Source organism: Oncorhynchus tshawytscha, linkage group LG13 (assembly GCF_018296145.1).
Source record: "Oncorhynchus tshawytscha isolate Ot180627B linkage group LG13, Otsh_v2.0, whole genome shotgun sequence".
Lineage (NCBI taxonomy): Eukaryota > Metazoa > Chordata > Actinopteri > Salmoniformes > Salmonidae > Oncorhynchus > Oncorhynchus tshawytscha.
The window spans coordinates 83,517,381-83,534,116 of record NC_056441.1 but is presented as its reverse complement, the minus strand read 5'-3'; the positions used below and the strand labels follow the sequence as shown (position 1 = coordinate 83,534,116).

Below are 16,736 nucleotides of genomic sequence, written 5' to 3'. Positions count from 1 at the left end.
ATTAAAGGAGGAGTGGAGACAGGGATTGTAAATGTTGTTGATATTATAGGAGGAGTGGAGACAGGGGTTGTAAATGTTGTTGATATTAAAGGAGGAGTGGAGACAGGGATTGTAAATGTTGTTGATATTAAAGGAGGAGTGGAGACAGGGATTGTAAATGTTGTTGATATTAAAGGAGGAGTGGAGACAGGGATTGTAAATGTTGTTGATATTAAAGGAGGAGTGGAGACAGGGATTGTAAATGTTGTTGATATTAAAGGAGGAGTGGAGACAGGGATTGTAAATGTTGTTGATATTAAAGGAGGAGTGGAGACAGGGGTTGTAAATGTTGTTGATATTAAAGGAGGAGTGGAGACAGGGATTGTAAATGTTGTTGATATTAAAGGAGGAGTGGAGACAGGGGTTGTAAATGTTTGTCATTTGTTAAACAGCAGGACTCCAGCAGCAGATTGAACTCATTACATGGGCAGCACCAGATGCTGAAGGTCAGTAGACGCACACACACGCACACGCACACGCACACACACACACACACTGACCCATCCTCTGTCCTTGTTGTTTTAGAAGCAGCTTGAGGACCTAAAGAAGCAGCACTATGAGCTGCAGGAGCAGCATCAGATTCAGGGAGAGGACCACGGCAAGGCCTTGGACGAACACAAGGACCGCTTCGACAAACTACAGCAGACCAAAGAGATTGAAGCCTCCAAACTCAAAGGTACAGACACACACAAGGACATGAGTAAATACTAGCATGCCTTTGTCTCCCTCTCCTGACTTTAAGCGGTTTTGGAGTTGATGCACGATACAATGGTATAATAAGATTTGTAATAAGTATGGTACATGGTGTTTGTGTTATTACTGTAGAGAATGTGTATAATCTGCGAGAGGAGAATAGGCAGCTGAGGAAAGCTCACCAGGACATCCATGTCCAATTGCAGGATGCACGGGTGAGTACTGGGAATTGGTGCTGAGCGATTAACCCATCTTTCATATTTTTTGGGGGGTGGGGGGTTACTAAACAAGAAATTGACCGACGTCGGTTCAATTACTTGAATTACATTTATAATTTCTTGGGGTCAAATGTGCCGTTTCTCTGGAGAGAAATCAAATCATTCACGAGAGAATTCAACTTTAGAACTATGGGACGCTGGGCTGAAGGGAGTTGAACGTTTCAGTAAACAAATATTCAACCTAGTTCGGCGCAGAAAAGTCGTAATTAACAACAACAACCATAATCGATAGCGTTATTTTTTCCTGCTCGCGACACCGGTCAGAGAGGAAGAGGCGAAGCGAGAGGTTTCACTCTCGACAGTTTGTCCAAAATAATCCCAATGCGTTTGACTTATTTTGGACCGAAGCTTGTTTCCTGCCTTCTCACCTTTGGGACAACGACTCCCATTGTTAGGGCGGGGAGACATGAGCATTTCATAAGTACATACAGATGTCAGGACGGATACACGGATACACAACACAATGACGGACATAGACAGTCCGCAAAAGTATGCCTTCTCTATTTTGAATAACTAGTAAAATGATTTTGTCATAACTCTGCAGCATTCTTAGGCAGGCTAGCTGAATAGGATAACTAAAGTATGGCGAGAAGAGTGATGCTGGCTGGCTGGCTGGCTGGCTGGCTGGCTGGCTGGCTGGCTGGCTGGCTGCTACTGCCTGAGATGAGATTATGACTTTAAGGAATGAGAAATAATAGTAATCAAAATAAAAACTAAGTAATAAACTCAACTGATACACAACTATTGATGTTGTCGTGACTTGACATTAATCTGAAGACTGTTATTTATCTAATCACCTAAATATGTTTAAATGTTAGCCGATTTCAATGAATCATGTAACAATTAACTTACTAGGATTTTGGGGCACCACTAGAGCGGTTCATTAGAGTTACGATCTCCCAAATGAAACTCTTAAAGATAGGTACCTATCACATCTAATAACAGTCCTTCTTAATTATTATCTCGGATCAGATCATCATTCTGAACCGTTGTAACTTCTTTGCATCTGCAAAAACCTTATATTTCTGTACTACACAAATTGGTTTAATTATTTATTTACTAGCTAATTAAATGTTAACACAGGAAAAACACACACTTAACACGTTAAAACAGGTCCCTAGTGGACTGACGACAGCTGCTTGTTACAAAAGACATGGAGAGGGAGAGAGGGACAAAGACACTTAACGTTGGTACATTTAGAAACTACTCTCACTTATTGTACTCCTGTACTTTGCACACAAACTGCCTCCTGCTTGGAGTAAGAAATCATGAATGTATTGGTTTCTCTCTGTCGACAGGGGCCGCCTTGGAAAAGGGTTTGGGCCTTTTCGCCGCATGCTTGTAAGGCTCTGATTCTCCAAAAATGGTTCCAACAAGTCGTCTACTGTTGTCCTCTGTAGCCATCCGGTGACTTGTCGTCCTGAACAGAACTACAGAGTTGATTTTCCTTCCGTTCGCTCCTGAAGATGCTTCTTTGAAGATAGGCTAGCCAGCCGTGTCGATGGTTCCCAGTGGGGTGATAAGAGTAGCGTAATACAACGGTTTGAGCAGGGTAGTAGAGTGGTTACACTAAAATTCGATATTCTAGATACTTTATTTAGGACCGCTAATCAACCGTACCAGTGATTGTCCGCGAGCTGAGTTTATCGTCTCTACCTCGTGTTGAGTTCAAACCACTTTAAACGTGCAGCTGCAGCTCTTCGTCTATCTGGTATGATATGTTAATTCTAAACCCATCATTTCATACAGTTTCTTCGAACGGGTTCCGTCAGGCGAGACGTTCTCTGACCTCACTCGGGCATGACTTGTCACTGTGCAAAGTTTATGTTAAAACAATTCTCTCTTATGGCTCCTAAAATCACATCCCTCTCTTAACAAAAACACTCATCATTTTTCATATAGCATGCACAACGCATAGGATGGACACTTCATACATGTAGTGGGTATACTTTCCAAGTTACAGTATTTCCTGTATAACATTTTTAATGACATCACAAAATTACATTAGTGTCCTATAGATTGGCCCTGACCATTCCCCACCTTCTATGTTACAAATATTGTTCCAGTGTTCGCTTTAGAATGTGTTCGAGTTTCAGCGTGAAGACAATTCATTCCTCTGGTGAACATTGGAGAAGGAGAGCTGATTGTTCTGTCCTTGATTTACAACAGGCAATGAGTTGTTAATCCCCCCCTAGTTCTGGGGGTCTGGTTGAAGTTATTCATTGCAAACCTGATCTGACCAATTTGGATTCTCACAGGACAGTCATGACAATGTCTACCAAATGTGGACCTGACAGAGACAATGGAATATTTTTAATGTTTTGGTAATTGAATGTTCACTATTTTTGGCTTTGGAATTTTTGTTAAAAATCTCAAATTATTGTTATTTCGTTCATTTAAAAATGCATTTAATGTTTAAAAAATTTATCAAAAACCCAGATTATTTTTTAATCGAACCTAAACCAAACCGACTTCAAAAAGAACTTGTTATTCAGCCCTACTGGTAACCACAGAGCTTGGCCAACCTCGAATTGTTTATGTAAAAAAAACATAACTCTTTCCATATTTTATATCTATCTTAAGGCCACTGGATAGCTAGGAGGATGCATGACCATGTTATGTATTATATTTTATTATTATTATTACAGATAGTACATAAGGACTTGAAGGCTGCCCATGATCAGCTTGCACTGACGCTAGAGGACCACAAGAGTGCGCTGGCCGCAGCTCAGGTAGGTGGACACTACTCTGTGGGGATATGATGGTTCTTTCTAACATATCTGGGGACTATCCTGGTTTCTAACATATCTGGGGACTATCCTGGTTTCTAACATGATATCTGGGGACTATCCTGGTTTCTAACATGATATCTGGGGACTATCCTGGTTTCTAACATGATATCTGGGGACGATCCTGGTTGGTTTCTAACATGATATCTAGGGACGATCCTGGTTGGTTTCTAACATGATATCTAGGGACGATCCTGGTTGGTTTCTAACATGATATCTAGGGACGATCCTGGTTGGTTTTTAACATGATATCTAGGGACGATCCTGGTTTCTAACATGATATCTAGGGACGATCCTGGTTTCTAACATGATATCTAGGGACGATCCTGGTTGGTTTCTAGCATGATATCTAGGGACGATCCTGCTTGGTTTCTAGCATGATATCTAGGGACGATCCTGGTTTCTAACATGATATCTAGGGACGATCCTGGTTGGTTTCTAGCATGATATCTAGGGACGATCCTGCTTGGTTTCTAGCATGATATCTAGGGACGATCCTGGTTGGTTTTTAACATGATATCTAGGGACGTTCCTGGTTTTTAACATGATATCTAGGGACGATCCTGGTTTTTAACATGATATCTAGGGACTATCCTGGTTTTTAACATGATATCTAGGGACGATCCTGGTTGGTTTCTAACATGATATCTAGGGACTATCCTGGTTTTTAACATGATATCTAGGGACTATCCTGGTTTTTAACATGATATCTAGGGACTATCCTGGTTTCTAACATGATATCTAGGGACGATCGTGGTTGGTTTCTAACATATCTAGGGACGATCGTGGTTGGTTTCTAACATGATATCTAGGGACGATCGTGGTTGGTTTCTAACATGATATCTAGGGACGATCCTGGTTGGTTTCTAACATGATATCTAGGGACGATCCTGGTTGGTTTCTAACATGATATCTAGGGACGATCCTGGTTGGTTTATAACATGATTTCTAGGGACGATCCTGGTTGGTTTATAACATGATTTCTAGGGACGATCCTGGTTGGTTTATAACATGATATCTAGGGACGATCCTGGTTGGTTTATAACATGATATCTAGGGACGATCCTGGTTGGTTTCTAACATGATATCTAGGGACGATCCTGGTTGGTTTCTAACATGATATCTAGGGACGATCCTGGTTGGTTTCTAACATGATATCTAGGGACGATCCTGGTTGGTTTATAACATGATATCTAGGGACGATCCTGGTTGGTTTATAACATGATATCTAGGGACGATCCTGGTTGGTTTATAACATGATATCTAGGGACGATCCTGGTTTTTAACATTATATCTAGGGACTATCCTGGTTGGTTTCTAACATGATATCTAGGGACGATCCTGGTTGGTTTCTAACATGATATCTAGGGACGATCCTGGTTGGTTTCTAACATGATATCTAGGGACGATCCTGGTTGGTTTCTAACATGATATCTAGAGACTATCCTGGTTTCTAACATGATATCTAGGGACGATCCTGGTTTCTAACATGATATCTAGGGACGATCCTGGTTTTTAACATGATATCTAGGGACGATCCTGGTTGGGTTCTAGCATGATATCTAGGGACGATCCTGGTTTGTTTCTAACATGATATCTAGGGACTATCCTGGCTTTTAACATGATATCTAGGGACGATCCTGGTTGGTTTCTAACATGATATCTAGGGACTATCCTGGTTTTTAAGATGATATCTAGGGACTATCCTGGTTTTTAACATGATATCTAGGGACTATCCTGGTTTCTAACATGATATCTAGGGACGATCGTGGTTGGTTTCTAACATATCTAGGGACGATCGTGGTTGGTTTCTAACATGATATCTAGGGACGATCGTGGTTGGTTTCTAACATGATATCTAGGGACGATCGTGGTTGGTTTCTAACATGATATCTAGGGACGATCCTGGTTGGTTTATAACATGATTTCTAGGGACGATCCTGGTTGGTTTATAACATGATTTCTAGGGACGATCCTGGTTGGTTTATAACATGATATCTAGGGACGATCCTGGTTGGTTTATAACATGATATCTAGGGACGATCCTGGTTGGTTTCTAACATGATATCTAGGGACGATCCTGGTTTCTAACATGGTTTGGTTGGTTTAACATGATATCTAGGGACGATCCTGGTTGGTTTATAACATGATATCTAGGGACGATCCTGGTTGGTTTATAACATGATATCTAGGGACGATCCTGGTTGGTTTCTAACATGATATCTAGGGACGATCCTGGTTTTTAACATTATATCTAGGGACTATCCTGGTTGGTTTCTAACATGATATCTAGGGACGATCCTGGTTGGTTTCTAACATGATATCTAGGGACGATCCTGGTTGGTTTCTAACATGATATCTAGGAACGATCCTGGTTTCTAACATGATATCTAGGGACGATCCTGGTTTCTAACATGATATCTGGGGACGATCCTGGTTGGTTTCTAACATGATATCTAGGGACGATCCTGGTTTCTAACATGATATCTAGGAACGATCCTGGTTTCTAACATGATATCTAGGGACGATCCTGGTGAAAGACAGGAAGGCGTGACTCTTGGTGGGTCTGTGTGGGTCTGGGCAGCGGGAGGACGGGCATCGGGTGGGTTGGTTCACTAAGGGGTGTCTGAGCTTGAGCGGCACATCAAAAGCGTTCTTTTAAGCTAATCAAGCGGGTAAAAATATAATGGGTCGATTTGGAGCGAGAGAAAGAGAGTGAGAGGGAAAGAATGTAATAATTCTACAGCTTTCTGTCAGAAAAGCAATGTTTGATAAATGGGTTATTTAACTAGTCCAGTCCATTTGCTGGACAAGGGGCAGAAAGGACTGTACCGTTTAAATCAGGAAAGGGGGGGGTGATGTAGCCTGGCTAATGGTCCTTCACTCAGATGTCTTGCCTTCTGTAGGTGGGCTGTCCCTCTGCATGTCTGCTGCCTGTCTACCTTGCAAGAGGACTTCTCATTTCTCAACCTTTGACCCTGATCTTCTGGCTTCCTTGATGCTGTCTTCCTGGTTCTGAGGAGGCTGCCTCCTAACGCTCTTCTAACCTTCAGCTAACCTTTGCTCATGCAAGTGCCCTTCAATAAATCTGACTTAATGTTGTTTGCATGTCCTGACCTCACTGTTTCCTTATGGTTATTTAATAGTTGACTTAAGGTTGTCTGATGGTGTTTCCTCAGGTCCAGGTAGATGAATTTAAGAATCTCAAAGAGACCCTGATCAGAATGCCCAGCCTTCGACATGGTCAAAACCCCGCCCACCAACAGGCGGGGTTGGTCAAGGCCCATGAACAGGGCCCACCCCTACCACATCCAGCTGCCTTATTGGCTGAGCCCCACATAGAAGCACACACCCATGAGGAAGACCATGGGGACACACAGTCTAAGGTAGAGGAGGCTGCTCTTTTTTGCCACATCCTTCAATCTGTCATGTTATTTTGTGACACATTGTCACACACACACACACACTCTCTCATCCCCTCTAACCCGCTCTGTTATTTTACTAACCAGTTGCATCTGCAGGAGGAGCCAGAGTTCCAGTCTCAGCCTGCCGGGTCCCACCATGCAGAGAAGGAGAAAGAGGGATATGGAGAGACTGAGGGGGAGGCAGAGAGGAGTAGAGAGCTGGGGGAGGCAGAGAGGAGGAGAGAGCTGGCGGAGGGGGAGGCGGAGAGGAGGAGAGAGCTGGCAGAAGAAGAGATGGAGCAGGCGGGGCAGCCTCAGAAGCTGGAGGAGGAATCTGAACAACCACAGGAGGACGAGGGGTTGGAGGCAGAACACGACCAGCCAGACAACAACGCTCTGAACCGTCAGAGACGCCAACCACAACAGGTAAGAACTAGTTAGACACTTAGAACTGCTTAATACAAGGTCTTTAGAACCACGCTAGTACTGCTCAGTGGTGGGAAAAGTACCCCCATTAAGATACCTTCATAGAAAATGACTCAAGTGAAAGTCACCCAGTAAAATACAACTTGAGTAAAAGTCTAAAAGTGTTTGGTTTTGAATATACTTAAATATCAAAAGTAAATGTAATTAAGTATCAAAAATAAAAAGCAAAAGTGTGAATAATTTCTAATGACTTACATTAAGCGAACCAGTAAACACAATTTTCGTGTTTTTTATTTTTATTTTTTAATGTACGGATAGCTAGGGGCACACTCCAACACTGAGACATAATTTACAAATGAAGCATTTGTGCTTAGTGAGTCCACCAGATCAGAGGCAGTAGGGATGCCCAGGGAAGTGTGTGAAGTGGACCATGTTCTGTCCTGCTAAGCATTCAAAATGTAACGAGAACTTTCGGGTGTCAGGAAAAATGTATGGAGTAAAAAGTACATTTTCTTTTGGAATGCAGTGAAGTAAAAGTTGTCAAATATTATTATTAATGTGCAGATACCCCAAAAAATGACTTACGTTGTACTTTAAAGTATTTTTACTTAAGTACTTCACACCAATGTACTCCTTAATACAATATCTTTAGAACAGCATGTTGTCTCATTGCCTGTCTGGTTTCCCCAGGATCCACAAAGTGACATCCATCTCGTCCCTGAGACCCACCTCCAGCAGGAGGCCCAGGTGGAGCGTGTGAAGTCTGCCTACGAGCAGCAGCAGGTGCAGCAGCGCCTGGAGGCTGAGCGGGCCCAGAGGACGAGGGAGCTCCAGCTGCGCCAGGAGGCCCTGCAGGCCCAGAGGACGAGGGAGCTCCAGCTGCGCCAGGAGGCCCTCCAGGCCCAGAAAATGAGCGTGCAGAGGGAGAGAGAGATGCGTCTGCGAGCTCAGCACGAGAGAGAGGAACAGCACCAGCATCAAGAGGAGGCCCGTCGGGAACAGCTACTAAAGGAGGAGCAACTCAGGTCAGAGGGCAAGGGGCAGGGGTCAAATGTTATGTAGAGATCACGAAGAGGTATTTAGTTAAATTCAATACAATTAATCAATTACTTAGTGAAAAGAATTTGACCCCATATGGAATAATGTTACAATATGTTATATTGTTCAGGAAGAAGAGTGACTATGAGAACACAAACAATGACATCGTCCAGGGTGATGAAGAACCTCATATTGATGATGACGAAGGTGAGATGATCAAGTCACAAAATGTTCTGTCTGGATTCTGGAACCATTTTTAAAGAAGGAGACTGCTATTGACATTTAGAAAAAATTAGTTTTTGTTTTTTTTCCTCTCTGCATTTTTGACTGAGTAATTGTGATTGTATTGACATACTTACCCTGGCTGTTATCTGACTCACTGTTGGTTTACTGTGTGTACAGAGAGGGACACCCACTTGGAGAAGGAGAACCAAGAGGAAGAGGACCACCGAGTACCACAGCGACAGGTCAGACAGATATTTAAATGTACCAGTCTCTATCAACCACTGATTTCAATGACTGTCACATGGTCTGAGGTGAATCTGACCCCAGTTTGAACTGTCGTTTTCACTCTGTTATTTATTATTTTACATGTTTTTATTACATTTATGAATCATATTCAAACTTGATACTATCATGTTCAAACATGTTCTACGCCTTTAAAGTTAAATGATTGAATTGACATTAGTTGACTCAGTTGACTCGGTACATGTCTTTCTAAGGAGTCCTAAAGCCGTAGTTAGTGATGTAGTGAATTATGGAGGATCTGTTGGCACTGGAGGGCTCTCCTTCCCTGCCTGACACAAACATCAGCGTCAACCCCTACTCTCTCCTTCCCTGCCTGACACAAACATCAGCATCAACCCTTTCTCTCTCCTTCCCTGCCTGACACAAACATCAGCTCAACCCCTACTCTCTCCTTCCCTGCCTGACACAAACATCAGCTCAACCCCTACTCTCTCTCTCTCTCTCCCTGCCTGACACAAACATCAGCCTCAACCCCTACTCTCTCTCTCTCTCTCCCTGCCTGACACAAACATCAGCCTCAACCCCTACTCTCTCCTTCCCTGCCTGACACAAACATCAGCCTCAACCCCTACTCTCTCTCTCTCTCTCTCTCCCTGCCTGACACAAACATCAGCCTCAACCCCTACTCTCTCTCTCTCTCTCTCTCCCTGCCTGACACAAACATCAGCCTCAACCCCTACTCTCTCTCTCTCTCTCTCTCCCTGCCTGACACAAACATCAGCCTCAACCCCTACTCTCTCTCTCTCTCTCTCTCCCTGCCTGACACAAACATCAGCCTCAACCCCTACTCTCTCTCTCTCTCTCTCTCTCTCTCTCCCTGCCTGACACAAACATCAGCCTCAACCCCTACTCTCTCTCTCTCTCTCTCTCCTGCCTGACACAAACATCAGCCTCAACCCCTACTCTCTCCTTCCCTGCCTGACACAAACATCAGCCTCAACCCCTACTCTCTCTCTCTCTCTCTCTCTCTCTCTCTCCCTGCCTGACACAAACATCAGCCTCAACCCCTACTCTCTCTCTCTCTCTCTCTCTCTCTCCCTGCCTGACACAAACATCAGCCTCAACCCCTACTCTCTCTCTCTCTCTCTCTCTCTCTCTCTCTCCCTGCCTGACACAAACATCAGCCTCAACCCCTACTCTCTCTCTCTCTCTCTCTCCCTGCCTGACACAAACATCAGCCTCAACCCCCCTCTCTCTCTCTCTCTCTCCCTGCCTGACACAAACATCAGCCTCAACCCCTACTCTCTCTCTCTCTCTCTCTCCCTGCCTGACACAAACATCAGCCTCAACCCCTACTCTCTCTCTCTCTCTCCCTGCCTGAACACAAACATCAGCCTCAACCCCTACTCTCTCTCTCTCTCTCCCTGCCTGACACAAACATCAGCCTCAACCCCTACTCTCTCTCTCTCTCCCTGCCTGACACAAACATCAGCCTCAACCCCTACTCTCTCTCTCTCTCTCTCTCCCTGCCTGACACAAACATCAGCCTCAACCCCTACTCTCTCTCTCTCTCTCTCTCTCTCTCTCCCTGCCTGACACAAACATCAGCCTCAACCCCTACTCTCTCTCTCTCTCTCTCTCTCTCTCTCTCCCTGCCTGACACAAACATCAGCCTCAACCCCTACTCTCTCTCTCTCTCTCTCTCCCTGCCTGACACAAACATCAGCCTCAACCCCTACTCTCTCTCTCTCTCTCTCTCTCTCTCCCTGCCTGACACAAACATCAGCCTCAACCCCTACTCTCTCTCTCTCTCTCTCCCTGCCTGACACAAACATCAGCCTCAACCCCTACTCTCTCTCTCTCTCTCTCTCCCTGCCTGACACAAACATCAGCCTCAACCCCTACTCTCTCCTTCCCTGCCTGACACAAACATCAGCCTCAACCCCTACTCTCTCTCTCTCTCTCTCTCTCTCTCTCTCCCTGCCTGACACAAACATCAGCCTCAACCCCTACTCTCTCTCTCTCTCTCTCTCTCCCTGCCTGACACAAACATCAGCCTCAACCCCTACTCTCTCTCTCTCTCTCTCTCTCTCTCTCTCCCTGCCTGACACAAACATCAGCCTCAACCCCTACTCTCTCTCTCTCTCTCTCTCCCTGCCTGACACAAACATCAGCCTCAACCCCCTACTCTCTCTCTCTCTCTCTCCCTGCCTGACACAAACATCAGCCTCAACCCCCTCTCTCTCTCTCTCTCTCTCCCTGCCTGACACAAACATCAGCCTCAACCCCTACTCTCTCTCTCTCTCTCTCTCTCCCTGCCTGAACACAAACATCAGCCTCAACCCCTACTCTCTCTCTCTCTCTCTCTCTCTCCCTGCCTGACACAAACATCAGCCTCAACCCCTACTCTCTCTCTCTCTCTCTCCCTGCCTGACACAAACATCAGCCTCAACCCCCTCTCTCTCTCTCTCTCTCTCTCCCTGCCTGACACAAACATCAGCCTCAACCCCCTCTCTCTCTCTCTCTCTCTCTCTCTCTCCCTGCCTGACACAAACATCAGCCTCAACCCCTACTCTCTCTCTCTCTCTCTCTCTCTCCCTGCCTGACACAAACATCAGCCTCAACCCCTACTCTCTCTCTCTCTCTCTCTCTCTCTCTCCCTGCCTGACACAAACATCAGCCTCAACCCCTACTCTCTCTCTCTCTCTCTCTCCCTGCCTGACACAAACATCAGCCTCAACCCCTCTCTCTCTCTCTCTCTCTCTCCCTGCCTGACACAAACATCAGCCTCAACCCCTCTCTCTCTCTCTCTCTCTCTCTCTCTCTCCCTGCCTGACACAAACATCAGCCTCAACCCCTACTCTCTCTCTCTCTCTCTCTCTCTCTCTCCCTGCCTGACACAAACATCAGCCTCAACCCCTACTCTCTCTCTCTCTCTCTCTCTGCCTCCCTGCCTGACACAAACATCAGCCTCAACCCCTACTCTCTCTCTCTCTCTCTCTCTCCCTGCCTGACACAAACATCAGCCTCAACCCCTACTCTCTCTCTCTCTCTCTCTCTCCCTGCCTGACACAAACATCAGCCTCAACCCCTACTCTCTCTCTCTCTCTCTCTCCCTGCCTGACACAAACATCAGCCTCAACCCCTACTCTCTCTCTCTCTCTCTCTCTCCCTGCCTGACACAAACATCAGCCTCAACCCCTACTCTCTCTCTCTCTCTCTCTCTCCCTGCCTGACACAAACATCAGCCTCAACCCCTACTCTCTCTCTCTCTCTCTCCCTGCCTGACACAAACATCAGCCTCAACCCCTACTCTCTCTCTCTCTCTCTCCCTGCCTGACACAAACATCAGCCTCAACCCCTACTCTCTCTCTCTCTCTCTCTCTCTCTCCCTGCCTGACACAAACATCAGCCTCAACCCCTACTCTCTCTCTCTCTCTCTCTCTCCCTGCCTGACACAAACATCAGCCTCAACCCCTACTCTCTCTCTCTCTCTCTCCCTGCCTGACACAAACATCAGCCTCAACCCCTACTCTCTCTCTCTCTCTCCCTGCCTGACACAAACATCAGCCTCAACCCTAGCCACAGCCTCTTGGGTATTGGTCTAGTGTTCTTTCCGTGTGTGTGTGTGCTTTCATAGATAGTAGAGCAGAGAAACCCACCCCAATCTGAACTGTGATATGCACAGTTTCACACACACTGACAATCTGTCGCTCTCCATCCCTCCCGTCCTGCAGGGGGCAGTAGAGGGGGAGGTGGACCCAGAGGATGACCCTAATAACCAGGGGGAGGATGAGTTTGATGTGGCAGAGGAGCAGCATCTTCAGCACAGGGAGGAAGAGGAGGCAGACATACATCTCAACCCCAATCACCCAGCCATAGATGAGGAACTGGTGGTGAGAGAAGGAGGGAGGGAGGGAGGAGAGAAGAGAGGGAAAGGAAGTAAGGAGACAACAGAAGTAGTCAGAGATATACCAGGATGACAAACTTAGGCTCTGGTACAAGCAACAGGTAAAAGTTGTTTCGGTGACTTTGCCATGGTAACAGTTGTCATGGTTTCTGTGTTTGCAGATGGCGGTAAACCCCGACCAGCAGGAAGACAACCTGGATGACCAGTATCCGGAGGAGGACGAGGTACACACACACACACACACACACACACACACACACACAGAGGTTCAAACAGGGGGAGGAAGAAGACATGGTCTGATGGTGGTTAATCCTGTTAGGTGCAGGAGGATTTGGCCGGGGGGCAGAAGACTGAGGAGGAGCCATACAACGAGGAGAAAGGAGAACACGTGAGTCTAGGAACACTATGGAATATTGTACGTGGAACCATGAGTGAGAAAACAGCCGTGGGTTTGTCCCAGGGCAGGGACCTGTAGATAAACCTTCAGACTCTCTCAGCATAGTCCCAGGGCAGGGACCTGTAGATAAACCTTCACTCTCTCAGCATAGTCCCAGGGCAGGGACCTGTAGATAAACCTTCACTCTCTCAGCATAGTCCCAGAGCAGGGACCTGTAGATAAACCTTCACTCTCTCAGCATAGTCCCAGAGCAGGGACCTGTAGATAAACCTTCACTCTCTCAGCATAGTCCCAGATCAGGGACCTGTAGATAAACCTTCACTCTCTCAGCATAGTCCCAGAGCAGGGACCTGTAGATAAACCTTCAGACTCTCTCAGCGTAGTCGTGTGTTGGTTGGGTGTGTGCACATGCCCCATGTCTAGTTACCCCCCCGTGTGTGTGTGTGTGTACTCTCCATTCACCCATCTAAACACTAGTGAATGATCTGACACTGCTCCAACATGGTCAGTCTGTCACTGTTCCACCACAATGTTCTAGAATGATCCGCCTGTTTTTCTGGTTCTCACCTTGCTGCTCTAGAGTGTTAGGTCGGTGGCAGGTCCTAGAGTTATGTATATGTATCAGGCTGCTCTAGAGTGTTAGGTCAGTGGCAGGTCCTAGAGTTATGTATCAGGCTGCTCTAGAGTGTTAGGTCAGTGGCAGGTCCTAGAGTTATGTATCAGGCTGCTCTAGAGTGTTAGGTCGGTGGCAGGTTCTAGAGTTATGTACAGTGCCTTGCGAAAGTATTCGGCCCCCTTGAACTTTGCGACCTTTTGCCACATTTCAGGCTTCAAACATAAAGATATAAAACTGTATTTTTTTTGAGAAGAATCAACAACAAGTGGGACACAATCATGAAGTGGAACGACATTTATTGGATATTTCAAACTTTTTTAACAAATCAAAAACTGAAAAATTGGGCGTGCAAAATGATTCAGCCCCCTTAAGTTAATACTTTGTAGCGCCACCTTTTGCTGCGATTACAGCTGTAAGTCGCTTGGGGTATGTCTCTATCAGTTTTGCACATCGAGAGACTGAAATTTTTTCCCATTCCTCCTTGCAAAACAGCTCGAGCTCAGTGAGGTTGGATGGAGAGCATTTGTGAACAGCAGTTTTCAGTTCTTTCCACAGATTCTCGATTGGATTCAGGTCTGGACTTTGACTTGGCCATTCTAACACCTGGATATGTTTATTTTTGAACCATTCCATTGTAGATTTTGCTTTATGTTTTGGATCATTGTCTTGTTGGAAGACAAATCTCCTTTTTATGGATATCTTTAAGAAATGGCTTTATTCTTGCCACTCTTCCATAAAGGCCAGATTTGTGTAATATACGACTGATTGTTGTCCTATGGACAGACTCTCCCACCTCAGCTGTAGATCTCTGCAGTTCATCCAGAGTGATCATGGGCCTCTTGGCTGCATCTCTGATCAGTCTTCTCCTTGTATGAGCTGAAAGTTTAGAGGGACGGCCAGGTCTTGGTAGATTTGCAGTGGTCTGATACTCCTTCCATTTCAATATTATCGCTTGCACAGTGCTCCTTGGGATGTTTAAAGCTTGGGAAATCTTTTTGTTTCCAAATCCGGCTTTAAACTTCTTCACAACAGTATCTCGGACCTGCCTGGTGTGTTCCTTGTTCTTCATGATGCTCTCTGCGCTTTTAACGGACCTCTGAGACTATCACAGTGCAGGTGCATTTATACAGAGACTTGATTACACACAGGTGGATTGTATTTATCATCATTAGTCATTTAGGTCAACATTGGATCATTCAGAGATCCTCACTGAACTTCTGGAGAGAGTTTGCTGCACAGAAAGTAAAGGGGCTGAATAATTTTGCACGCCCAATTTTTCAGTTTTTGATTTGTTAAAAAAGTTTGAAATATCCAATAAATGTCGTTCCACTTCATGATTGTGTCCCACTTGTAGTTGATTCTTCACAAAAAATACAGTTTTATGTCTTTATGTTTGAAGCCTGAAATGTGGCAAAAGGTCGCAAAGTTCAAGGGGGCCGAATACTTTCGCAAGGCACTGTATATGTATCTCGCTGCTCTAGAGTGTTAGGTCGGTGGCAGGTCCTAGAGTTATGTATATCTATCAGGCTGCTCTAGTCTAGAACATTGCTCCACTCCACATCCTGTCTATGGTCTTACCCACCTGGTGAATGTGTGTGTTCTGCTACAGGAGGAAGTGAAAGACCAGGAGGTCCCAGCAGGAAAAGAGGGAGAACACAGAAAGGAAGAGGAGCTCAACGAGGAAGAGAACTACGAGGAAGAGGTGGGGGTTGGACAGGACAAGCGGCCCAATCGAAGGGAGATGTGAGATGAATAGAGACATTGACCAATGAGAGTGCCTTTCCCCATCACTGGGAGCCAATCAGATCTCTCTATTGTCTCTCTCTAAGTCACCCACTTGGCATTCCCTTCTGTGTTGGACTGGAACTGATGAACTTCTGAACATAATTATTGTACTGGAACTGGGAATACAATCTATAAGTCTGTCTGTCAGTCTGTCTGTCCATCCAGTCACATCAGACAGACATGAGAAGGTCATGTTACTGTATGCTATTTGTTTGTGCCCAGATTGAAGGTTTGTCTATTTGAGTGTCAGGCTTTTACATTTTGTTTTTAACAGAGTTGTATTTACTGTTTTTGTTTTTTTGTTTTTTACAGCAAATTCCTCTCAATGTATGTTTAGTAGGACCTGCTTTCCAATCTTCTGTTTATTTATTATAGATATGATGATCGTTATGGGTGGAGTTGAAAATGTTTTTCCCGACGTTCTCAAAGCTCTACGAAAGTAATTGTCATTACTGCAGGAGAAACCTACACTGTCATTGATGCCAATAATAGTAAAAAAAACAACAACAAAACATTTTCATTCTTCTGTTTGCTTGTCTACGTTGCTTGTCTACGTTGCTTGTCTACGTTGCTTGTCTACGTTGCTTGTCTACGTTGCTCAGGTTCTAGGTTGCTCGTCTAGGTTGCTCGTCTAGGTTGCTCAGGTCTAGGTTGCTCGTCCAGGTTGTCTAGGTTGCTCGTCTAGGGTTGCCAGGTTGTCCCACGTTGCTTGTCCTCTTGTTCCTGGCTAAGCATTGCCAGTAAATCACAAAGTCCTTTCGTAGTTTCTCTGATCATCTTAGTTTGAACCCCGGACTGTTGACGTGGATCTAAATCACAAATATCCACTTGACCTTTCACCCCTATCCGTTAACACTAATTGTACAATGTATAGAAATACATCCACCTGCCTC

General features: G+C 45.3%; 1 protein-coding gene across 3 annotated transcripts in view; it reads left to right on the top strand.

The window, feature by feature from the left end:
- Positions 1–16,350, top strand: part of LOC112246361 (Golgi integral membrane protein 4) — a 34,439-nt gene extending 18,089 nt beyond the window's left edge. The window contains exons 4-16 of one of the 3 annotated variants that reach the window (XM_042296435.1): positions 432–485; positions 565–715; positions 865–947; positions 3,659–3,742; positions 6,979–7,185; positions 7,321–7,629; positions 8,320–8,654; positions 8,798–8,874; positions 9,070–9,134; positions 12,873–13,031; positions 13,207–13,269; positions 13,365–13,433; positions 15,668–16,350. In XM_042296435.1, coding sequence (XP_042152369.1) covers positions 432–485; positions 565–715; positions 865–947; positions 3,659–3,742; positions 6,979–7,185; positions 7,321–7,629; positions 8,320–8,654; positions 8,798–8,874; positions 9,070–9,134; positions 12,873–13,031; positions 13,207–13,269; positions 13,365–13,433; positions 15,668–15,805 — 1,794 coding nt within the window. In that variant the 3' untranslated portion in view covers positions 15,806–16,350. Of the gene's footprint in view, positions 1–431; positions 486–564; positions 716–864; positions 948–3,658; positions 3,743–6,978; positions 7,186–7,308; positions 7,630–8,319; positions 8,655–8,797; positions 8,875–9,069; positions 9,135–12,872; positions 13,032–13,206; positions 13,270–13,364; positions 13,434–15,667 lie in introns of all 3 variants that reach the window. The other 2 variants (XM_042296434.1, XM_042296436.1) reach the window with 2 other exon arrangements.
- The last annotated feature ends 386 nt before the right edge of the window (positions 16,351–16,736 follow it).